Source organism: Cynocephalus volans, chromosome 3 (assembly GCF_027409185.1).
Source record: "Cynocephalus volans isolate mCynVol1 chromosome 3, mCynVol1.pri, whole genome shotgun sequence".
Classification (NCBI taxonomy): domain Eukaryota; kingdom Metazoa; phylum Chordata; class Mammalia; order Dermoptera; family Cynocephalidae; genus Cynocephalus; species Cynocephalus volans.
The window spans coordinates 117,425,733-117,452,138 of record NC_084462.1 but is presented as its reverse complement, the minus strand read 5'-3'; the positions used below and the strand labels follow the sequence as shown (position 1 = coordinate 117,452,138).

The 26,406-nt window shown below is 37.1% G+C and overlaps 1 protein-coding gene across 1 annotated transcript in view; it reads right to left on the bottom strand.

Annotated features, from left to right (window-relative positions):
* AKAP6 (A-kinase anchoring protein 6) overlaps nucleotides 1-26,406 on the bottom strand; it is a 353,091-nt gene that overhangs the window by 121,928 nt on the left and 204,757 nt on the right. Inside the window, exon 11 of the mRNA XM_063090114.1 lies at nucleotides 14,433-14,581. Within this exon, the coding sequence (XP_062946184.1) occupies nucleotides 14,433-14,581 (149 nt within the window). The remainder of the gene's footprint in view (nucleotides 1-14,432; nucleotides 14,582-26,406) is intronic.

The following is a 26,406-nucleotide window of genomic DNA, read 5'->3' as shown; positions in this document are numbered from 1 at the left end:
AAAGAGAAGGGAAAATTCTCTGTGTGGTTACACAGTGGGCAAAACAAAAACTCAAGCCTGTGACACAGCCACCTCTTGGATTTTGAAAACATAATATGTAATTCCGATACTCATACCTGAGATGTGGCAGGGCTATTTCTATTTGCTGACCCTTTCTGAGGATTTGCAGCACTTGAACAAAATGCCCACCACTATGTCCTTGAAAAAGAACATTGCCATTTAACAGATTGAGGAATGGGAGAGCCAGTGACTTGTGGAAAGTCACCTGGTCCAGAATTTTGGGTAAGAACAGCACCCTCAGAATTTGAACACCTTTCTCATCTACTAGATTTTCCATAGACATTGCATCCCAATAGATTTATGATTAAGAATAGTAATTTAACTAATTTCTCTACAATGATTATGATATACTATCAGGTCCAAAATGCTATTTTCACTGGGAAATGACTCAATCATTTATCTGTCGCTCTGCTGTCTACCTGCCTATCTCTGCAAACATATATCCTGCATTTATTGTCATGGATGAGTAGCCAGCATTTTAGCTTAACACTCAGAGATAGGCTTGAGTGACTCTGGTAAGCCAGTGAGAACCAGTGGCAGATCCAGTATTAGACAGGTGTTCCCCGCAGACATGTAGGAAACAAAGGTAAGGACAGGAAGTCAAAACAATGAATCTTTGAATAGCCAGCAATCATTAAAATTCAAAGGAGGATCACTATGGTTTTCAACAAAATAAATCATTAGAATAAGGAGCTTAAAAGGATTAATGTGATTCTCTATTGAAAGCCTGGTGAATAAGTAAAGCCCAGATTCTTCTAACACACTGTGATCAGAAAATGAAAGTGGAGGACAAAAAACTATGACTTTGCCTTTCCTCCCAAAAATCATCCCCCTAAAGGAAATCCTACAGTTTTGACAAACTGTAACTGAGCAAAACCCTATCAGTACTAATGAAACAGCAGCCTCAGGTATGAATCTGGATTTATCAATTGAGTATTTCATTACTACGTTGTTCCTGTCTCTGTACATTAAATGACTGTTTTCCAAGAAAATGAACAACCACTTTTAGTAACTTATAATTTAATCTTAATAGATCTGTCAAAAAAGATTTATGGTGTGCCTGGTGATGGGGGAGACTAGATCCAGAATTGTCTATTTTATTTTAATTTCTTTCCCATAACTATAAAGATCCTTGATTGGGACCATAAGCACCCAAGGGCAAGGACCATCATTGGCTAACATGTGGAATTGATGAATGTTTACTGAGTGCCGATGATGGGTATAGTTAATGTAGCCAAAAGCTTCAGTAAGGCTATGGTGGCCTAAACCAGTGCTTCTCAAACTTAAATGCACATGTGGCACAGCTGAGGACCTTGCTGAAATGAAAGTATTGATTCAGTAGCTCTATGGTGGGACATGAGATTCTGCATTTCTATCAAGTGTTGGCAACACTGCTGGTCCTTGGACCATACTTTGAGTAGCAAGGACTTCCAGCATACATGTGAAATCTGAACTAGTATCCCATCTCAAAATACTAAAAATAAGCCAATCACTGTAACAGGGACAAATAAACCATCGGGCTTTCCTTATTAACTCCATGACTAATACAGAATGACTAACAAGCATTTGCTTATGACAGGTAAAACTATTTAGAAATAATACATCCTTAATTATGGTCACCATTTATTTCTCCTTGTACCCTCCCATATTTTAACCATAAAGACAGGGGAAAAGTGGAATGCCATCCACAAAATTAGGAGAGTACGATCCAGGGGAATATTAGAAGCAAAGAGGAAAGAAAGGGATAAGCTCACCCCTTCCACTTCCGTGGATTTGGAGGAGCAGGTGCACTCAGATGTGTGTCCTCCCCTCTCTTGGCTTAAGACCTAAAGGGAAGGCATGTGAAGCACATTGAGGGGAAAGCCAAAAGCACAAGGATGTCAGTTCCATTTCCTGCCAGGAACTCTGGGAGGAGATTGCCTTACGCAATTACCCGGAGTGCGGATGTTGTAGTCAGAAAGAGTGCTTTTGTTAGAAGGCCCTTTGCTACCCGGTTCTCTCATTCCCCCAAGAAGAAATTCCAAGATTCCTGCGAGTTAAACTGGTAAACTTGACAGAGGTGTTGCCATGGCAACAATGGGACAATGACCCATTGGAGAGCCAGGTGAGTCTCTGAAGCCAGACCTGGCAGAGTTGGCAGGGCCATTGAGGGCTGAGATGAGGTTTAGTCAGCAAGAAATACCACTGGAGCCTGACCAAGCCAAGAGATAATAACATAAGCTAGACCAGCTATAACCCTCCATGGGGGCAACATCATAACGTACTGGACAAGACCCATTTCAAGAACTCAGCAGTTTTATCCAAGCACTGCATTAACCCAGGAGACCCCACTGAACCCCAGAATCACAAGGTCATGTAAACCCCTATATGCTCAGATCCGTCTTGGAGAAAACTGTGTAGAAGAATAGTAAATCTGAAAAACTGAGCATTGATCCCAAGAGATTACTCCCTAAAGAGAATGTTAATGTATTAGGGAGGCTACAATGTATTTAAAAGCCTAAACGTTCACCTTAAAGCAAGTTTTTTTGGCTTTCCCATGAAAGTATGTGTACAGTATCTCATAAAAATTATCAATCAACAAGAGAAAATAAAGAAGTTTGCTTTCTTTTCATATATGTGTACGATAGCAAAAGAAATTTTGATAATGACTTAGCAATTTAAGGGCAAGGGATGAATTTACTATCTTTGCATCCTCAGCGTCCAGCATAGTATCTGGTGAATGATGATGAACGAATGTAAATAATGAAACCAAAACCTTCAGTAGGGCAAGGATTCCTTCAGAAGAGCATCACGTGACTGCTTGCTTTGGTATTCGCAATTGCTGATACCAAAGCAAATAGTGCATCATGGACAGATTTCTTCACTCATTCTGTACGTAAGATTTTGTCTTTAGTATATGATAATGGCACATTTGCTTATTGAAAATGATTATATGTAGTAGATGCTCAATTAAAGTTGCCTACGTATTCCTTTCACCTCCTCCTCTTTTCTATAACAAAATTTTAAAAAGGAGGTTTGTGAACAAGAGAATTATTAATGAATAGATTTTAAATAAATAAAAAATAGAGAGAGAATAATAAAATACTCTGAGCCACAGAAATTTTCTCACTGGCTCTTTATCATGCCTTTATATCTATTGAGCTGTTTCTTTCTATTATTATCATTATCAAGAGCCTTAGAACAAAAGCCATTTCTTCTAGTTACATGCACCTAAGACTTCTCTCTATACTTGAGACCTGTAAGGAACTCATAAGCCTAACACAGACATTCACCATTTCTCCGGTTTTGTCTGTTCTCATCGTAGGTGAGAATATTTAGGCTGGATATTTGATTTGTTAGATACAGTAAATGCTTCAGTACCATATTCTCTTTCATTGGTGTAGAATCAGCACCAATTTTCCAAATAACAAATTCTTACAAAGTTCTAACACACACAAAAATTTTTTTTAAAAATGTATTTGTGCCTCATTTCATATTCTTGGCCATGTGTTAATTCACAAGTGGAGAAGACCTGAGATTTTTCCAAATTTGGTGAAAATAAAATCCTGTATGTAACTTTCTAGCAAATCAGAAATAAATTACTGAATTTCTTTGCTGGTTCTTTTGAAAGTTTCTGAAATGACACAATTTAATGTGCACGTTATTTCAGGAAAATTCTTAGGTAAGGAAGTAGTTTACTTTCTTGTGTTTATATCACCTGCAAAGGCACATAAGTGTTTTTCAAGTAATTTTAAGAAAGACAACATCTTCTAGGAAAAGTGTAAGCTACTATACAGGAAAACAGAAAAGATCATAGACGAGTGAAATTATCAAGGATATGTTAACTAGCATAGAACTAGTTAACAATTCTATATCCCCTTGAAGAAATGCTGATTTTATCAGCTGAATTCAGAACCAGTTTTTTTTCTTGAATTACTAGTGAAAAATGCCCTAGTCTCTCTTTTTAAAAGAAGAGAGGTGATTGAAACTGTGGTAAGAAGCTTGGAATCTTATAAGGATTATGAATACAAGACTACTTTTTTGGGAGGGACTTTGCTCATAAAATGTTTTTCGTAATTGTGCTTGCGTTTATGTTAACTCATTCACTTTCACATGTAATCTCCTAAATGTTAAAAGTTCTGAAAGCATATCATTTTAGTGCTCTATGAATATGTTACATTCTCTATGAAAGTGTTATAAAGCAAACTCATATTGACTCTATGAAAGTGTTATAAAGTGAAAACATCACCAAAATGGTATTCTTTTTGATACTTTTTCTTTAATTTGCCATATGTCTGATCTTAAATGGGTCCACAATAAAGAAGTTGGACATTCTGTTGTAGGTATCATGTTTCAGGAGGTTTAAAAGCTTAATCATGGGGGAGCTGAGGGCCAGCTACCTCTGCCCGGGTGCAGGCAAGAAACAGAGCACATCCAGGGTCCTACGGCAGGAGCCGAGGGCAGCATTCCCAGGAGCACACTCAAAACACCACTTCGGCACAGGTGGTGCGCCACAGCCACGGCTGCCGCAAAAGTGGCAGATACCATAGCAGTAGCCACAACTACCATGCAGGCAGCCTGCCAGACACTCAACGGTATCGACACAGGAGAGTCACCAGCAGAGACAGGAAAAAGAAGAGGACATCTCTCTCCTTAAAGCCCAACCTAGAGTAATAAAAGAAGGAACTGCTCTACCAGATGACCAGACATGAACACAGAGGTATTAGAAATATGAAAACCCAATAAAATACGACACCACCGAAAGAATACAGTAATTCTCAAATACCAGACCCTACAGAGCAGGAAACCCTCAAAATGTCTGAAAAGGAATTCAGCAACAGTCTGCTGAGATAGGAGAAGACTCGGACAACACAATGAAACAAGAAAAAAAATCCAGGATGCGAAGGAGGAAATTTACAACGCGATCAATGCCTTAAAAAAGAATGTAGCATTTTAATATAGGTGTTTACAAGTATAAATTCTCCTCTAAGCACTGCATGAGCCCTGCATCCTATAAATTTTGATATGTTGTGTTTTGATTTCTATCTCAAAGTACTCTCTATTTTCCTATTCTTTTTACCCATTGTTTATTTAGGAGAGTGTTCACACATTTGTGAATTTTCTAAATTTCCTTCTGTTATTGTGGTCAGAGAACATATTTTCTATGATCTTAGTCTTTTAAAATGTATTAAGACTTGTTCTGTGGCAAAAAAAAAAAAAGTTAAAGTAAATAAATAAATAAAAGTTTAATCATATTATGAGGAGAAAAAGTCTTCTAACTCAAAGTCAGTTTCTGTTACACAAATATAGAATTATGAATGTATTTATTTTATAGTCTGAGACTCTAATAGAGACAGAGACAAGGCTATAGAGAAATAGATGTGCAATTTTTTATTCAGTGTTTAAGTTTGTATTTAATTACTATAGTTAATTGCCAAAAGCATTTCCCAATAACTCACCTACTATTTTACTCTGCCGTTTTTGGTTTAAAAAAGGCTTTTCGCCAAAGAAATAAAATACTAACAAGCTTATTTAGTATCATTTTTCTGCAGATTGGATAGCAGTATATTACTTTTAGGCTGGCATAGTTTAAGAAATAATCCTTCCTCTGAATCCTGATGGGAGTTATGTTTGACTAGCTAAGTGTTTGAATACATAAATGCATTCAGCTTTTGGTATTTAAAGTGAGCATCATTAACTCAACATTTCAACTTAAACTTTGCTTTAATGATAAAGTTTCACCCAAGTGAAATCAATGGGAGGTGTGTGTGAATATATGCGGTATCAGCTTGGCTCACTAAGGAATTTTGATGAAAACAGACAACCATACTAAGAAAGCATCAAAACAGAACAGTTATTGGTTGAAGAAAAAGAAAACACTAAAAAGTCCTCACAGTTTTCTACCTAAAACTAAGTAATTATATATATATATATACACACACACACACACACACACACACATATTTGGGCATTTAAGAATCCATCTTTTATACGCTTAGTGGTTCATTTTATACTACTACATCTAAAAACACCACACTGGTTCCTGAAATGCCACCTTGTCTATATTGGGAGTTCTATTAAATGATCCAATTTTCCTAGCTTCCTTAGCATATTGATTCTTTCCCCAAATATTCACTAAGTGTTCACTGTTCACATTATTTGCCCAGGGAAGTTTGCCTCTGGTTTTCAGAAAAGACACTAAAGGGAGTGGTAACAGAATCTTGAAAAAAATTTGCTGAAATAAAATACTAATAATAGATCAAAATTTCCCATCATCCTGTATTCCACGTGGCACGTTAGCACAGAAGGGAGATACAACAGTGGCACCTAGCTGAATCATAATATCATTAAAGCATAAAATTCAGCTTTCTAGACATGGAATCTGGTATGCACAGTTGCATGTAGAATCCCTTTCCACTCTAAACATATTAAAGTGTGGACACTAATTTACTATTTTGAATGAAAATTCATGAGTGCCTTCCTCATGAGTAAAGCAGCCTGCCTTTGCCATTAATAAATAAAAAGTCATATGGAGTTCTTTCCAGCAATAATTTTCTCAATTCTTATATATACCCACGTATATGTGAAAATGTCTAAGAGAAATAAAATCAACCTACAAACTTGTTAACAACTGGCCCCACTTTCTCATGGACCGTCTGTCCACAAACACCTGTTGTTGAAATAAAAGGCATGAAGCACCAAGATAATCCATACAATTCTAACCACCGAGATTATCCATAAAATGAGAAATATCAAAGTAGATTTCTGAATGTATTTAGAGGATTCTATTAGGTTGTCAGGAAGTCAAACCCTTGTCCAAATTTTCAGGTAATACACTGGACTAACCTCTATCCAAGAAACTGGAAAACATTCTAAAGAATTTTAGAGTCAGTAGCTTGGAGAACAAACGCAGAAACTGTAATTCAGAAGACAAAGCAAGAGATTTTGCTACTTAAAAAGAGATAAACCTTCCTAGGTCATCACCTGTGTAAGAGTGGACTGGATCCAGACCTGCTACTGGCACACTGGTGTGGGTTAGGCTGCTTACCCTTTTGTAAAAGGATCACCCTACTCTAGGTCTCACTGGTTTTCAAAGATTAGGAAATAGAGAATATTTACCCTTGGGGTTATGGTAGGAGATAAACAACCTGAAAATAACTCTGTCACCCAATCCCTAACAAAAGCTTGGGAGCAGAACTAACAGGGAGAGTTCTCCCAAGATCACTTTGTCTATCTCCTCCATTGAGGGTGACCCTGCCCAAAGAGTGCTATGCTCAAACTAGAAAGTTTTTAGTTTCTTATAGAACTGTTCCTACTGGATTATGCTTCTCCATCACTTCTGCAGCCTACATCCAAAAACTGCCATGGGAATCTGTTTTCTGTGATAGGGGTGTACTATCACAGACACCTGTCATTTCCTTAAAGAACCACAGGAGAAATTCTTCTCAGGTCTCAATAGCTTCACAAATTATACTTCACCTGATATATATTATTTTTAAACTTAGGATAGTATGAATTTTCTGATGGATGAGATTTCACTCTCTTCTTTGGGTTTGGAAATCTTACAGCCAAATCATACCCTTCTTGAGGACATGCATAGAATATGCATTTGTTTGTTTTCTTACAAATATTTTACTTTTTCCTGAACTACTTCAGTCAAACATTTATTCTGTTTTATTGTCAATATTTGTGTAAGTTGACCCAAATCCTTTGTGGAAAAAGATGGAGTAATAAATAAAGGAATACATTTTAAAGAAAAGAGGTAAGCTCTGCACACTAAAACGAGGTAGATTAGATTTGTCTTAGTGACTTCTCATTGTCCCTTTTAGCACCTCTTTCCCTCTTCAATGGACCCCATCAACTTCCCAAAACAGTATATAAATTGATCATTGTCAAGATGAAAGTGCGTGTGTGTGTATACATATATATCAATCACACGTACACACATGAGTGTATATATACTTATGCGTGTGCATATATGTATATATATACATATACATATATATATATATCTTTATTAGTTGCCTTTACTGTTTGTTAACTTTGAAGTCATACTTCCCCAGAAAGTATGCTTCCATCTCTCTGGTTTGCCCTTTGTTGGCTCCTGGAATGGATGGCACTAAATCACTGAAGTGGAAGACTGTCTAGGTCTATGCATTAAAAGAGTATAATATCATGACACCAAATGAATATATTTCTACTGGTGAAATTTTGTTTGTTTGTGTGTTTTAGCCCAGAAAGAACTATTTTAATAATCACATAGTGGTCAGAATATCAGTCATGCAGGAAGTAGGTAGGCACTTTTTGCTCCTCTTGACTGCACACTGCATTGTTATCTTACTATTTAACAATACTAGAGTACAAGGAAAGGAGCAAAAAGGGCCTGAATTGAACATTGATCATCTGTTCATTAGACTGAGATAGGGAAGGAAGTAGAAATGCAGGATGAAAATAAGGTTTCCTTGGGCTGTCTAGTAATTTAATTTATCTGTGAGAATATTCTCGACATTGGCACATATGAGAGATTGTACTTCATTTTATGGCTGGTGTATACCCAAAATAAAACATTTTATTAGCAATGTTCCAAAAATACCCATTGAGCAGAAATTCTAAATGGTCATCGTGTGTGTGCTCATGTGTATGTGTGTAAGAAAGAGAAAGAAAGAAACTAGACCCATACCTCTCACCATATACTAAAATCAACTCAAAATGGATTAAGGATTTAAATATACACCCTGAAACAATAAAACTTCTTAAAGAAAACATAGGAGAAACACTTCAGGAAATAGGACTGGGCACAGACTTCATGGATACGACCCCAAAAGCACGGGCAACCAAAGGAAAAATAAACAAATGGGATTATATCAAACTAAAAAGCTTCTGCACAGCAAAAGAAACAATTAAAAGAGTTAAAAGACAACCAACAGAGTGGGAGAAAATATTTGCAAAATATACATCTGACAAAGGATTAATATCCAGAATATATAAGGAACTCAAACAACTTTACAAGAAGAAAACAAGCAACCCAATTAAAAAATGGGCAAAAGAGCTAAGTAGGCATTTCTCTAAGGAAGATATACAAATGGCCAACAGACATATGAAAAAATGCTCAACATCACTCAGCATCCGGGAAATGCAAATCAAAACCACATTGAGATACCATCTAACCCCAGTTAGGATGGCTAAAATCCAAAAGACTCTGAACGATAAATGCTGGCGAGGTTGCGGAGAAAAAGGAACTCTCATACATTGTTGGTGGGACTGCAAAATGGTGCAGCCTCTATGGAAAATGGTATGGAGGTTCCTCAAACAATTGCAGATAGATCTACCATATGACCCAGCTATCCCACTGTTGGGAATATACCCAGAGGAATGGAAATCATCAAGTCGAAGGTATACCTGTTCCCCAATGTTCATCACAGCAGTCTTTACAATAGCCAAGAGTTGGAACCAGCCCAAATGTCCATCATCAGATGAGTGGATACGGAAAATGTGGTACATCTACACAATGGAATACTACTCAGCTATAAAAACGAATGAAATACTGCCATTTGCAGCAACATGGATGGACCTTGAGAGAATTATATTAAGTGAAACGAGTCAGGCACAGAAAGAGAAATACCACATGTTCTCACTTATTGGTGGGAGCTAAAAATTAATATATAAATTCACACACACACACACAAAAAAAAAAAACTGGGGGGGGAGAAGATACAACAACCACAATTACTGGAAGTTGATACAACAAGCAAACAGAGGGGACATTGGTGGGGGGGAGGGAGGGAGGGAGGAGGGAGGGAGGGAGGTTTTGGTGATGGGGAGCAATAATCAGCCACAATGTATATTGACAAAATAAAATTTTAAAAAATAAATCAATAAAAAATAAAATAAAATGAGGTAGGAAAAAAAAAAAGAAAGAGAAAGAAAGAGAGACTGTGAATGAGTATGAACATTCATCCAATTGTACAGAGATACTTTTAGCCTGTTGCTCAACAGAAAACCAGAAAGATCATGCTGCGGCAGTGTAATCCAGGGTGATTATATCCCTTCTAAGGTGGTTAAAGTCATTCAGCTTATCTTATTGCTTGATTAATTTAAAGAAACAAACTTGGTCTTTAATCAAGATATATTTACCTAGTGATTGATTTGTTTTCACTTGTCAATATCTCTTCTCTTTTATATATATTTGTGTGTGTCTTTTCACACCAATCCAGAGGCACTTCTTTTCCGTAAGAAAAATGAACTCATCTTTCCTGCCAAACTTTTAGCCCTTTATTTATTTAAAGTTTCTTTCATTTGGCCTGTTGTGCTTGGGAATAACCTACATATTCTGTTTGGATTTGGGAAGAAAATTCATGCTAAAACCTTGCGTGATGAGGGATGAATTACACCTATATTCTTAGATAGAAGGCAAAAATCTTGACTACCTCTCCACCTGTAGACATTGCCCAATTTCCCCCACAGCCAGAGGAAGTCTGGCAAATGGCCGATGAGACTGAGGTACCTTGTAGAACTTCACAACTTGAGCTGAAGTCTCTAAGAATTCCCTTGGGAATCCCTTCTGATCCCAGGAAGCAGAGTCAGAAATCCTTTCCATACCCTTTTGCTTCAACATCAAGTTATTTATAGAAATCCTGAACACACACAGATACACACATCCTAAATAGTTACTGTCCTGTAGCTGAAATCTTCACCCTACCTCAACCCAGCCCTCTCCTAATGGCTAAAATGTATGCGTCTTTTAAGAGAGCTCAGATGTTCCCTCCTCCCCTAAGCCTCGCTTTCCAGCTAGGCTGGATTAGGTAGCCCTCCTCAGCATCCCCATAACACTCTGTACCTTGAGTTTGCTCATTGTTTCATGAGGACATATCTAAGTGTCTGTGTGTGTGTGTGTGTGTGTGTGTGTGTGTCTCCCTCTCTATACTGACAACTGTGCAGATTAAGTCATGTGTAGCTCTTTCATTCCTAGCATCTCGTCCACTCCCTGCAAAATAATAGTTGCACAATAAAAATACATTAACTGATTTTTCATATGTTACATTTAATTTTTGCCTTTTTAATCTCTGTACTTCATACAGAGTTTGACATATAGGAGGTACTTAAAAATCTTTGTCAAATTAATAAATGAGTTAATTTTGTTTTGACTTAGACCTGCTTTGCAATGTCTTGTTCAAACTTCCTTGCGGTTTTAATGAAATCTCCTTAAGACTCTTCAATTTCTCTATAGTAGGAAGATACCCTAATTCAAATTTCATACAGTATGGAATAGTCACAGCATAGGATTTGGAGAAGAAAAGTTTATCAAGGGTCCAGATGAAATCCTCAGAGAGAGGGCAAAACATAACTTAATGGATTATCTGCTGCATTCTAGAGCCAGGGTCATGAATTGAGGTCTTAGCTCCATCTTAAACATCCTGTCTTGGACAATGGAGTCACCCAGCCTTTTTGCCTCTCAGTTCCCTCATTTATATACTGAACAAAAAACACAGTTTTATTTTATTTTATTTTATTTTTTTACTGAAATTAAAATCTTACTTTATTTATTTTTTTGACATTGAGCCAGAGAAATCTCTGGCATACATAATTTTATTTTTAAATTTTAATTTATCAATATGCAGTATAGTTGATTTTCGTATCCCTTTACCAATTCCTCCTATTCCTCCCTCCCACTCCCCCCTCTCCCCCATCAATAGCGTATCTGTTCACTTGTCTTTTAAATCTACACCAAGTTTTGACAGCAAATAGGATACTACTTAATGAATTAAACAGCATCTTTGAAACTCATTAAAAAAACAAAATTAGACAAACTCTCGATAGGAAGACGTGTCTGAAAAGAGATGGTTGCACTTTACAAAATACATAGAATGTATGCTTAGAGCATCATGCCATGCACATAGCAGGTGCTCAGCGAAAATTTATTGGATGAAAGAAACAAAACAATCAATAAATGCTTACAGTTAAACTGAAAAGCATCAACCTCTGCTGCTGTTGAAAATCACCCAAGACTCCCGCATTTGCAGGTTCCTCCAGGAGCCATGGTTCCACTTTGTGTTGCTGGAGCCAGGGCCAAGCATCTCCCATAGGTGAACCCACTCTATTACTAGTGCCCATCCAGGCTCACGTCCGTTCAGGGAAATGCTCCCACTACATACTCATGACTGCTAACCACACAATGCATAGTTTTATAGGAGCTGTGATATATATCACATTGATACACACCTTTTTGTCAAGCCAGAGAGGTTATAAATTCATTTCTAAAAGGTATTTGGGTTATATAAAGTTCTCAGAAATTTAAGATCACCATTCTGTGTAGCAGGTGAATATTCCCTGGAGTAGTGTTATACATTTTTCAACTACATTCGTACATATAATCTTCTTAGCATGCATGTAGGAATGAGGAGGAAATAAAAATATATAAATTGTATCATCAACTTAATTTTCTCTTTAGTGTACTGTAATCTGCATATGGAATGAAGACCCTGGAAAGCCCACACTATTCCCACAATTACTTATTGGAAACAATGCTCATTCTGTGTAACAAAAGGGATGGTTAGTGAAGTTTATGTATCATTGGAACAGATAATTTTACAAGTCTATGTTCTTAGGGCTTCAGAATTAAGGATTTGACTGTGGGAGCAGAGAGTCTAAGGGGCAGGACACCCCAGATAACCTCACCCACATGCATTTCTCAAACAATGCTTTTCTGTATGTAAACAGAAAATAGAAAGGAGTATATGATTTTTTGTCTTTAGTATTAAATAGCTGGCTTTTCTTCAGTGCACTCTTAAATTTCTGCACAATGCACAGCCTTCAGCACCCCAAGGAGCATAAACAAAGGATATCAAGCAAGTTCACCTACTCCCACTTCACAGAACAATGCTTGTTGTTAACTAAGCAATTCCCAGTGATTTGTGGAGCCCAGAGTAAGTACTCAGGTTGGGTCCTTGGAATCTGGGGTCAGAAGCACGTGGTGCCATTCAATCCCCAGGGCTTTCAGAAAACACGAAAATGTGACCTGAAGTTTGTGCTGGCATGTACACCAGAGACCATTTAGGCATTTAGAGAAATTAAAGCACATTAAGGCCTCAAAACAGCTCATTGTTTGTGCTCCAAGATTTAACCTCTTCTTTCTTACTTGCTGCTATGTTTTTCTTCTGGTGAATAAATGTCGACTGAATCAAATAAGATGAACTGAATGTATACATAATACATCTCACGTATAAAAAAATACTGATGGTGCAACAAATTATATAGATAGGTGAATGTGAAAATTTGAAAAATCCTTTTTCATTTTCTAAACAGAATTATGACTCTGATCCTTTTCGTGTATACTTAGACTCTGGGCTTTTATAAATAAGACAGAATTTGTAATCTGTGTACTTAACTTATTCCAAAACTTTCTATGAGGATTGTAGGTCCAGTCAGAATTATAAGCACTTTAAAAGTTAAATGCAAACAAGTATATGAAAAGACTTCTTTACTCCTGCCTTTTTCAGGGAATATTTTGGCTATAGTTATACCCCATAGGATTAGTTTCTCCCCTTTGTTGTCTGGCTCAAGTATAAAGTAAAACAGGCTACCATTTCCATTTTTATGAGTATGACTATTATCAAGTTGTTAAAACTATGAAATAATTAAATTTTATCACTACCCTTTTACTCTTTAATAGTCACCTATTAACTATTAGAATTGAGCCAGAAAAGAGAAATATATAGAGAGACAATGTTTGCAAAATATTAGTCATTTGGAAATATCAGAATACATTACTTAACTATTCAATAGTATGGGTAGTTAGTATAACATAAATAAAGCCCTGTGGCTCAGTCTGAATGAAATTGTTGATGGGACACTGAAGGTGTTGGGTTCTTTCACATATCATAGACAATTCAAGTGCTAGCCTATTATTAAAATTGACTTAACATGAAGCTAAATGGCTAGCCCATGGTCTCTAAACAACTATTAAATTTCTACATTATTGAGTAAAATTGTGTTCTATCAAGTTTGCAATGAGGTTCCGATGTTTAAAAGTTCTTTAAATAGACTTTAAAATAAATAATGGAGTTTATGAAGGGGGAACTACAAGGAAAAAATAATTTATAAAGAAGAAAAACCAATAGTATAGGCACAATATATTCACAAAAACATTTGTAAAATTACAAGGCTGTATTTAAAAAAATAATAATGAAGTTAGGGAGTTCTGGGTTAGATGACAGAGGCTGATAAAATCCAATCTTCAATTCTGGCATGAATGGAAAAGAACATAAATGCCTCATCTACTGAGTTTCTCCTTGTCTGTTATCTAGAGAGGAAATGCCTGCGAAACACCTACCAGGGGAAACTCATTGAAAAAGTAGATTAATGAGAATAAAGCAACAAAAAGAATAGTTCCCTACCCATTGCTTCCCACTGACTGAACTTTTGACATATCAGCAAACTCTTCTTTCCTCTTGCTGCTGCTGGTGTACTGCTCACTGTACAGCTTGAGGGACATCTGCTCAACAGCATCTCTTTGTGCTTCCAGGTAGCATAGTTGAACCTCAGCCTGGAGAGAGAAACAAAGAGGAATTGCTGTTTTAATCCAGAAGGAATGCATTTCAAGTGAGGTGTAACAACTCAAAGAATGGGAATTGGGCACATCATTCTACTGCTCCTTTCTGAGCTGGATTTAATGGGATCAGCTAGGCATATTAAAGAATTATATTTTAGATCTGAATCTTACAAATTCTTCCTTAAAATATGACCTGAATAAATGAACTCTCAGGAGACTCAGTAAATATCACAAAGTATCCCTGAGATCATAAGACTGTATGATGAGACCCTACATTAAAGTTCTGTGAAATTCCTTAATAATATTCTTCCTCATACTGTCACACATGTAACACTTATTTTTTAAACATTTGCATGGACACATATTCTGAATGCTTCTCTGTTATCTTCCCCGAGGAGAATAAAAAAGCCTAGCATTAACTCTAGTACCTCTTCAGTAGTGACAATAGACTTCTTTTATTATATTTTTTTGGTTCTCTGTATTATCTTAATAATTTTAAAGTAGAGGGAATGGTAACTTTGCTTGCATGCAGGTTTGAGTTTTTAAATCTTTCATAGCTACTTGGTGCTCACTGTAGTAAAGGAGAGGTAGTAAGTTCACCATGCTGTTTTCTATCAAACCAAGGCCAAAAGAATGTTGAATAATATTTGGCATGGAAATGTATTGAATAGATGCTTTATTTATTGCAGCTGTTGTGATCCCTGTGGCTTTAGAGTTCCCTACAACACCAGATGAGTCTGAGAATGAAGTCTTCTCAGGGGCAGGCTCGCCCATGATGAAGGGAAAGAGCAATGCTGAGTTCATGTACATTGTGGACCAAAGAAAGGACTCTTATATTCCTTTAATGCACTTCACTAAATCCAAGCATGTCCAGTAACATTTCTGATAAACTTTAAAACTGCTACTTTACAACTTTATTACATATTCTCCTAAGAAAAACAGTTCCAGGTCAGCTGTTGGGTAGTCATCAGATTTCTATAACATTGTAAGAAAAGGCAAGTCAGACACAACCTTCTACTCTTAGCATCCAGAGCCAACCAGGGCCTTTTGCCTGGTCTCTAGTCTTACAGATTCGACTATAGAGAAATAAGAGAGTTAGAAAGTGGCAGCTGCTTAACAGGCCAAATTAGGACTATGTAAAAGAAATGAGAATCTTATGAAAATAAGGTCTCAAGCCATTCTAGAATTCCTATGTTAATGCTTTTCATAAGCAGCTCATCATAAATGCTTTAGAGTGTTGAGGAAGAACTTAAAGAAACAATGTTAAAATTACTATAGTTGTATAATTAAAGTTTCAGAAATCAGTTCAAAACTACAGTCTACGTACTGGTTCATGTGAACTTTTCTTGCCCAAACTAATTGCTTTCAATAAGAATAGACCACCAGATTAAGAATTAAGTCAAACACTATAGACAAAGAATAATGTTATGTAGAATACATTCAGTTAGGGGTAGGAGGTGTTGCTGGTGGGAAGGCACAAAGGAAATGGTAGATCTGGTGTTATTTAGCATTTTATTAAAGATGTGTAAGAGGAGGTATGCAGAATGTGATGGCATGTGTAGAAGAATGCCATCTAAGAGGTTTGCAAACATCGTGGAACCTGGAGGAATAACACCTACTGACGTAAGAATTTTTTTTTTTTTTTAGAAAGGATAAGACTGAATATAGAGAGGCAATGAACAGAAATGCAACAGAATGCATCTTTTAAAAGAACATACAAATTCTTGCATTATAAATGAGATAACAAAGATATAGAATAATAGTCAAAGAACTCAAAAACCAAATGCCATCCTCTTCTTTCCACCTCAAAGCTATAGGGATTAATGAGTAGCTCATTCTGCTCTAAGTATTCCACTGGAAACCCCATTAGAATAACGTATGTGCACCATTAGGTGCCAAGGGGCATGTTTGATATCTAGAGGTTCCCTGTTAGTTTTTAACCATCCTAAGTAACAAATTGGACCACAGTTCGTGCTAGGTCATGATCTCACAAATGTGTGCCACTGGTCACAAAAAGGATCATAAAGAGGGAAGTTGACTTAATATAGACTCATCACCACTACGGAAAAATAATCAGCATTCATCTCTCTGTGATCCTTGGCCACTTCTGTGTACAAAGGGAAACACTTACACAACAGGGGTGCGTGAAAAGAAATTTGGAGAACAAAGCTGAGAACAACTGAAAAGATAATTAGTCACCTTACAAAATGATTGAAATGTTGTAGTCTAAGACTTTTATTGCACAATATCTCACAGGCATTTGACATAGGAAACTTCCCTTCAGTAACAAGGAGATGAATTAGATGGCCCAGGTCTTTCCTATCCATCTCTATTTCTATCTCTGCTTTCAGTGATTCGTTCCTCAACATGATGATAAAAATAGAACCAAAGTAGTTCCTTCTGCTAAGGTTGAATGGCTCTGCCAGTACAAGTCTCTCTGAAGACTGTCTTAATTTTTTCTCGTGCTATATCTCAGTCTAAGAATAAGTTTTTAGGAGAAAGGATTTGAAAAAAATATAGTTCTTAAAAATCACTAACACAATCTCTGGTTAAAAGAGTTTTATTTGCATCCATGGTAACAGTGGATACTCTTAAAAGTGACTATATTTTACAAATGAAAAATAGCCTGATTAAGTAACATTAAAGATGTGTAATCAACAGAATTTGGCAACTTACTTATTAAAGAAAAAAAAGAGGGAACAAGACTCAGTGATGCATCCACCTCTTCATTTCTACATCACTGACAGGCCCACAGTGCCATCGATAAGTGTAAGAAGGAAAAAAGAGCAACATGGGTGGATGGAAGAAATGAGCTGGATTTATCTGAGTCTTTTAGTTTGAGGTATTGATGGGACACTCTGAATGAGATGTTCAGCAAGCAGGTGGAAGTATTAGAACTGAAATACAAACCTAGAGGCAATGGTTGACATGATGAGATGAAATGTGAATGCCATGAGAGAGAGGAGACAGTGAGAACAGAAGAAGGATCAGTTGTCACTCTAGTCTAGGCCTGCATCACCACTGGCTGACCCAATGCAACAGATTCTCAATCCTTCTCCCACCCTCCCTCCATCTCCACCCCCCCCAAATTCATTTTATATATTGTCCATTGATTGATCCTTTTGAATCACAGCTGAGGTCACTGGTGTGCTCTAGGCTTCATTCTGGCTCTCTTTTCTTTATACTCCCTTCCATGGTTTTAAATGCCATCTGCAAAGAAACGCCTTCAGTCCTCTCCTCTGGGCTCCAAACTTACATATCCAACCCATTGCCTGGCATCGCTACTTGCATTACTTTAGGCCTTATGGTTCTCATCCTTACCATATCACCCAAACCTTTCTGTAATTTGGCCCTTCTTTTAAAATAAATGGCATCATCTATTACTCTAAGGTCAGAAACCTGAGAGTCTTTCTTGATACCTCCTCGGCTTCATTTCCCACAGTAAGTTACTCCCTAAGTTGTTGACTCCTCTTCCAAAATGTCTCTCCAACCTGTCCCTCCAGGCTGCACTGCTGCTGGCCTCACTCAAGCCCGCATCATTGCTCTCCTGCAGTACAGAAATTATCTTCTAATATGTATCTTCTCTCCCTCATTCCTACCCCTCCAATCTCTTCCCTTCCCAGTGGCCAGAATGGTCTTTATACAACATGAGCTGGTTTTGTGCTACATTCAGACCCAAAAAACAAACTTCTCCCCATGGCCACGAGATTTGGCTTCTGCCCACCTCAGACCTAATTTCCCACTAGTCTTCTCTTGATCACCATGCCCTGTTGTCTTGCCTTCTCTCAATTCCAGTTCTATAAACAGTTCTTTCTCGCCTCAGGACACCTGCATATATATTGCTCCCTTTCTCTGGAATATTCTCTTGTTAATGTCTTCTCATCCCCAGCTCTCAGCTGGCTTGTTACTTCTCAGAGAGTTCTTCCCTGACCACCTTATCAAAAGTAGATCCACTTTATTTTCTTCTATTTCAGAACTAGGTTTTCTTCATAGCACATGTCACAATTTAAAATTCTTACATTTGCTGGTTTATATTTTTTTCTATTTCTATCTCCAGACTCCAAGCTTCATAAGAGATTGTGTCCTCTCCCTTGCCATTTTGCACCTTGGCAGTACCTGAACATGATAGGAGCTCAGTAAATATTTGTTGAATGAATGAATTGTATGTTCATGCAGCCATCCATTTATCACTCATATGTTCTCTGAGACTTTATCATTGGAAATGGTGGGTACATGGAAGAATACAACATAGTCCCTTCTCCTGAGGGAGTACAGTGTGGTAGAGGAGAGAGCCATGCCAACAGGTAGCTACATGTGTGTCAAGTGAAAAGACCATGGTAAGGACGGGAAATAAAACAACTAATTACCTGAAGGCAGGGGGTGGGCAGTGAAGGCTTGATAGAACTGGCATTTGAGCCAGCGCTGAGATAATAGGAATGGCTTTAGCAGTCAAGAAAATGATAGATAGCTTTAGAGGCAGAATAACTCATTGGTTCAGGGACCCAGCATCGAGAAACAGTGTAGCATGTTCAGAGAATGGTGGCTGGAACTTCAGGGCTTTTGGATGAAGAGGCTAAAGTGAAAGGAGACAGACTGTGGAGGAGGTCAGGCTAGAAAATTTGGATACTATTCTGGTACAGTGATGTGCCACCAGAAGTTGCCATTGTTTCTGTGATGGCCTTAATCTTCCTCCATTTCTCTTCTTCTGTCATGACAAGATAATCATCTGCTGAATTAGGGCAAACATGCTTGCATAGCTCCCGTCACTGATGTACTTTGAGAACATTGCATTGAGAAGAGAATCAGCAGTTTGCACCAAGCTGGAAGCCCAACATCCCAAACACTGGGAATGCCTAAGAGATTCCAGTAACTAGTACCTCTAGTAAATGTTTAACATAATATTATGGTCTGAATTGTGTCCTCTCACCTCCAGATTCATAGGTTGAAGCCCTAACTCCCACTGTAAATATATTTGGAGATAGGATCTTTCAGGAGGAATTAAGATTAAACTAGGTCACAAGGGTGGGTGGAGCCCTAATCCAATAGGACTGCTGTCCTTATAAGAGTAAGACACACCAGAAGTGTGCGTGCACAGAGGAAAGGCCATGTGAGGACACAGCTAGAAGGCAGCCATCTGCAAGCCACAGAGAGAGACCTCACCAGAAATCAAACCTGCAGACCCCTCACTCTTGAACTTCCAGCCTCCAGAACTGAGAGAAATAAATTTCTGTTATTTAACCACTCAGTCTGTGGTATTATGGCAGCCTAATAAAGTTATAAATGCTGCCTTCTCATCTGAGATTTAGTACAGTTGCTTTGCTACTTATCATTAGTAGCATGCTTCCTCCTGTATTTTGTATGCACCTAGTGCCTAAATCACTAGGGATACTCCTCTTCAAATTTAGACTACAAATTAATAATTAATAATTAATCAGGACACAATTTAAATTTGGCTTGGTATGTGCTGATCCAAATTCAATGATCTTCTTTGGGGCCCAAACCCTAACCTGAACTCAATCATATACTTCTCTTTGATCTTGTGTCTAACTAATAACAAAATAGCCCATGATACATGGGAGGGTTGTGGGGAGAGCCCAGGATTTCAGTTGACCTAACAACAGTCTTGAAGGATTAAACATGTAATAACTTTTATAATCACATGTAGACACATGCCTTATCCTTCTCCTAAAAACACTGATTTGGTTAAGAAATATCCACGATTTCATTATTACCACATGTCTCAGCATCCTTTGTTGGGTTAAGTATCCTGAGAATATTAAAATTAATTTTCCTATTTCTTAAGTCATGCCATTGTAGGTCTCCCTGCTCACTCATACTGGACTTCACATGTTCTCACCACATCTGCCACCTATCTGCATCTGGGTTTACATCCTTTGCTTTCCCTCTGGTTTCTGCAGCAGCTGTCCATATTGCTAATCTAAGGCCAATCCCTTCCACTTGTGCACCAGACTCTCTCTATCCACACAAAAATGATCATCTCCGAAAACTGCCTTTCTTTCCCGTATCAAATTCTTCCTCTTCCCATTATCACATTAGCCCCCAAAATGATGCTGTTTTTCATGGTTTAAAAAAAAAAAGAAAAAGAATTTGTTGACACTAATCTATCCTCAGCTATAGCCCCATTTCTCTGTTCTCCATTACAGCAAACCCACTTTTACTTGTGTTCTCTATGCTTGCTGTTTCCAACTTCTCTCCTCTTTTCTCTTGAACACACTCCAGTCAGGCTTTTGTCCACATTCCCCATGCAGTGGTCAAATCTCAGTCCTCAATCTATTTGGCTTGCTTCAGCAAGGGCTTCTGGGCATGTTCTCTGGCATTTGCTCTTGTTTGCATGACAGGTTAGACCCTCACTTCCCTCAGGTCTTTGCTGAAATGTCATCTTGTCATCCAGGTCTTCCCTGACCTGCTACTTCAAACTACAACTCACCCTCATCCCCAGCAAACCCTACCTTCCTTCCTACATATTTACCATACGTGGCCAAATATGTTACTTATTTTATCTTGTCCATCTTCCTCAAGTGGATTGGAAGCTCCATGAGGTCAGGGAGTTTTGTCTGTCTGTGTTCACTGCTGTATTCCTAGCACCCAGCCCAGCACATGGTATGCAAGAGATACTCTATGCAAATAAATTTTACTGAATTTGAAACATCTAAAATGGTTTAAAATGTACAAAGAAATAAACCAGATAGTTTGAAGGTTTATTATAGCGTCAGCTTGATCTTTAAAATTTTTGCCTTCATTCTCTCTTAGGAAGGAAACTATTTTTTCTTTGACAGTAAAAAAAATCTTAAAATATATAACTTGTGTACTCTTCTCTATGAAAAAAAAAAGAAGAAAAGGAAAATTTCTTTTAATTCAAGAGTCATTTGGGCTTTTGGAGGAGACATTGAAAATGCCAGTTTGTATTTGGAAGAGTCCACACTAGCTCAGGAAGATCACAGAGATCCTTCAATATAATGGAGGGAAACCTTGTTTTTCTGGCAATAATTATGTCATTTAGGGATATTTTCCTACTTTTACTACACAGACCCCCACAGGCACTGCCAAGGATTAGAATCTACGCTTGGAAATCTCCACGATTTCAATAGGCAGAGTTCCCCATACTTATACCAGGATTTAGAATTGTCAACTTCATGGTGTTTTTTTTCTAAGATCATGGTTATTTTGTGTGATTTTGCATTTGTTGTCACTGTTCACCAACACTGTTCATAATTTCCTAAAATAACTCATCTTTGGTATTGAATGCAAAGTGCATTTCCGTTGTCCAGAAATGAACTCTCAATAGACATTTATTCACATATCCATAATTAGCTACATTCTGGCTAAATGCAAGTAACATTTAGTATTACCATGAATGAGAATCTCATGTTGTTTTTCTAGTCCTGCATGAATGACCCAGTGGGGTGCCAAAGCTTCCTTCTATAGAGTTGGAGAAAAGAGTCATTAGGCTAAAGAAGTGATGTATTTATTTAGAGTAAAGTTGATTAAGGGTCTTCATTTATACATTAACAAATACATCTTAAGTGTCTCTTGTGCATAAGACATTGGGCAAGACACAAATCTGGGTCAGACACCATATCTATCCTCAGAGAACGTATAACCTAGAATCATAGAAAAATCATACTACATAACAATAACTCAGATATTCATTCAAGGATAAGACGAATATTATACTTCAAAAACATTGTCAAGGAAACAATCAGTAACTATGTTAGAATGTTCTTATCATTGAATAAGAAAGTCATGAAAGTATTAAAAATATAAATATTTTCCCTTGTTAAAAATTAAAAATTAAATATTTTCCCTAGCAAAAATTTAACAAATATCGAAGCTGTTTCAGTATTATTACTTAGCAAAGACTATTTCATATACTCATCTTTGTATGTTAGTATACAAAACTATGATCATATTGGCAGCTCCAGAAAACCTAGCCTTAGGTTCTCAAGATTTATCTATAGATCTTATGTTTAATGAAGTCAGGACAAATGCAAAAGATAACTGATTTAAGTAAAAAATGTTATATTAATACATTTAAAAGGACATCTTTATTTCTATTGACTTGATGTTGCTTGCACATCATTAAAAACTATAATGTTTAGGAAATTCAATTTTAAAGTTACATCCTTAATGATATTGTTAAGTGGTAAGCATTTAAACAAAGTGGAGAAATGAACATTAACACTATTTTCATTATTTCTTCTGCATTTGTTTGTGTGTCAGAAAATGTTTTCTTCCACCATTTTAATGAGAGATGAGATGTTTATTAAAAACAACAACTCCGCCTCTACTTAACAAACATAAGGAACAAATACAGCACACAATAGTGTTTGTGGAAAACTTCATCCACCCCTACAACCTCCCTCCTTTTGGTAATGCAAGTAGTTAAACTCATTAAAAATTCAGCATTTTATGTCATGAGCTGGGGGAGAAGGGAGTGTGATTACACCTTGTGGACTAGAGGGAATGATTAGAATTTTCGATGTCTTTCCATTACGGTTTCCTTAGCAAATCTCTGCACAATGACACAGGCATCAAGCCTGTGTTTATATTCTCTGGCCACACACTTATCCCCCTCTTCAAAATTTCACTAAGCAAATCCTTATTTACTTTCTTGCAGAAACTAAAAATTAAAGATGTATAATGTGAAGATACAATCGTAGTTTCTCTTGCCCTGCAGGACTGGCAGATTCTTTCCAAGTACAATTATGCAGGCAAATGCTGCTATTAACTCCGTGACTACTACGTGCAAGCTGGTTCCTTTGAAATTCTATAAAATAGTTGCCCTTAGTTGGTGATAGAAAGGAAGGAATGAAGCAGGGACAACAAGAATTATTTTACATACGAATAATAACAATTTAGTTATCAAAACAGAACCGAACAAGTGTGCCTTTATACTGTTCTTTTAAAAATTTAGCCTCCCAGGGTTCTAATAAATCAGGGCCTATGGTTCAGGAATGCACCGTAGCCTCAGCTCACTGCCTGTATCCTCATTTCAAAGAGAATCATTCAAACCGACATCCACCCTGTCAAGAATCTCGACTTTGAGCTGCTAATGTAGAATAAAAATCAATATAAATTTTGATCATTTGATGAATATTTACTTCTTTCTTTCGTGTTTGGGGATTTCAAATTGAAAAGTGCTGAATCAAGTCATTTTATTTTTTTGTGTTTGTGCCAACACCAATTTACTACCCTCCAGAAAGTTCCTGAACAAGATGTCTCAGGTGGCATGCGTGTTGGTTTTTTCTGTCAATCATAACAGTATGTCAGTAGGGAACCATAATCATTTCCCTTTCATCCTCTTAGTGTTCCAAAAAGGAATATTTTGATTACTACCCTGGAAAAGGTAAACTTTCTCATTTAGACATACTATTGTAAGCCTGGGTGTCTGTTGTTTTTGGCATTCAGCCAAGCCTAAATTGATATGATACTATTAAAAGTTAAACACTTCATTTTAAGCTCCAAGGGTCATGCACAATACATAAAATTTACAAATGGGTTTGTCTACCAGCAAAATTCAGTATCGCCCCCAAGACAAAGAGCTTTTATAGAAGCTGCCATCTTTTCCCATGCATTTTTCTGAAAAATAACAGGAGAATATAAACTGACTCCTATAATCAACAAAGACTTCACAGTAAAAAAGATTTTACATTTTTATTACCAATGAAAAGTAAACGCACTACAGACAAATGACATTTAAAAAGCTTGGCAATTAAATAGTGATTCCAGGGTGAGGCTAGTAGGGCAGCACGGCACTGTTTTTACTACAATGCTTTGATAAATACAGAACAAAAGCTTACTATTCTTACAGGATGTTCCCATACTGATTTTTAAAATAATGATCTTCCCCAATTTGAAAAAGACTAAATTAATTGCAAGCACCAAAAAGGTAAGCTATTCTCCTTTTGAAAAAATTTCATATATGACATAGTGGCAGAAGACTCAGTATTAAGGAGGTATTTTTGCTGGTTCCTTATAAATTAAATAAAAATGGCAGCAGCTGCCTATCCCAAGGATGATACAGCCCTGGACAATCACTAGATATTATGTAGACAGATGTTTTAAATAAAATAAAGTATTTAGATTGCTAGATACCTTGCTAGATATGAAGGCAATTATACGATGTCTTTGTTAAATTACATTTTTCATTTTTGTGAGGGGAAAAAAGAACTGTCCTGGAAACAGTACCAACAGGAAATGATCCTATATCTAAAACAGCTGGAGACTGTAACTAATATAAATTTACTTGAAAATAAAAATGCTGTGTGCCTCTGGAGACATGCAGTAACATGCCATAAAAACAGATGAGAATATAAAAGTATTTAAAAGGGGGAAAATACATTTTATCTGATATTATATTGAGGTGAGTTCCACTGCTAAATGAGAAATATTTAAATATAAAGAAAAAAAAAGAAAATCAGAAAAGGCATTTTAAAATTTATAATAGATATTTTATTTAAAACTATATTTGTAGGAAATATCAAAATACTTTTAGGAAAAACCCTTTGCTTGTTAATGTATTGATTATTAATCAATTTACTAAAGTCACATAATAACGTAAAGGCAGATAATTGTGCTTAATTGGGAAATTCTAATGGAAGCAGAGGATGCTTACTATGAGTAAGAAGGACCCCGAATGGTGAATAAGAATATTTCAGCAATTCTCAAAGCCGTATGAAAAAGCCTCCATGCAAAAGCTCCGCACTGCCTCTGTCCATCCTGTCCTAACCCCACACCTGTTAGCTGTTGAATTGAAAAGACATCTGGTATACCTAATTCATACCAAATATTCACAGGCATTAACATCTTAACATAGACTATCTCCAGGTTCATGAATTTCAATATTCTTCACTTAAAGTTTAAAATGCATTAATCTACAAGATAATTTTATGAAAAGATGTGGGTGGAAATCTACTGGCACAGCTGGGATGGGGAGAGCCTGGAAAGCACCCTTAAGTCTGGGTGTTCACCTCCTACATCTATGCCTAAGACTCATCCTGCTCCAGCTCATAGGGGTCCCTGGGCAGGTAGGAGGACACCATGTGAAGCTGGGATTTGCTGTGGGACCTCAATTTGCACAGTCAAGGAAGATCACAGAGGCTCAGATGCTGCCATGTCAGCTGGAGAGGAGCCCAGCAGGAGGCAAGTGCGATGAGGAGAATGAAGGCAGGATGGAAGAGCAGGGGATAAAGGAGCACACACTGTGAGTGTCAAGGACAGTCATCATAATAGTGCCCACAGCACCCTAAACGGAGCACTCTTAAACAAAACCTTGACTTAAAATTCTTTTGTAAATAGACACTGCAACAATATCCTCAAAAGTGAAACTCTGGGACCTAAACTGAAACTCAAAAACACATCTAATAATTCTTCCCTCCTTTCTACAAGTTCACCAAATATTAAAAGGAAAATACTGAGACTATTTTCTGGTAAATCCATAACAAAGCCACACACAGACACACACACACACACACACACACACACACACACACACAGACACACACACACACACACACACACACACACACACCTCTACAACAGTGATTACCATGCACTTATATCATCTTTTTGACTACATAAATTATCACTGCTGCTTACAGCTTGTAAAGCTTGACTTGTTGCTTAGTTGTTCCTGAAAACTCTCACTAGCTCTTTGCTATTATATCAAGAGGAGACTGAAAAAATACAAATACACATTTTTTTCTCTTTGATGGCTTGATTCCTATCCATCAGGCATATTGATACTCTAAGTGAGGAACAGGTTAAGCAAAATTATATCCTGCTTTCTCTTCACTTTG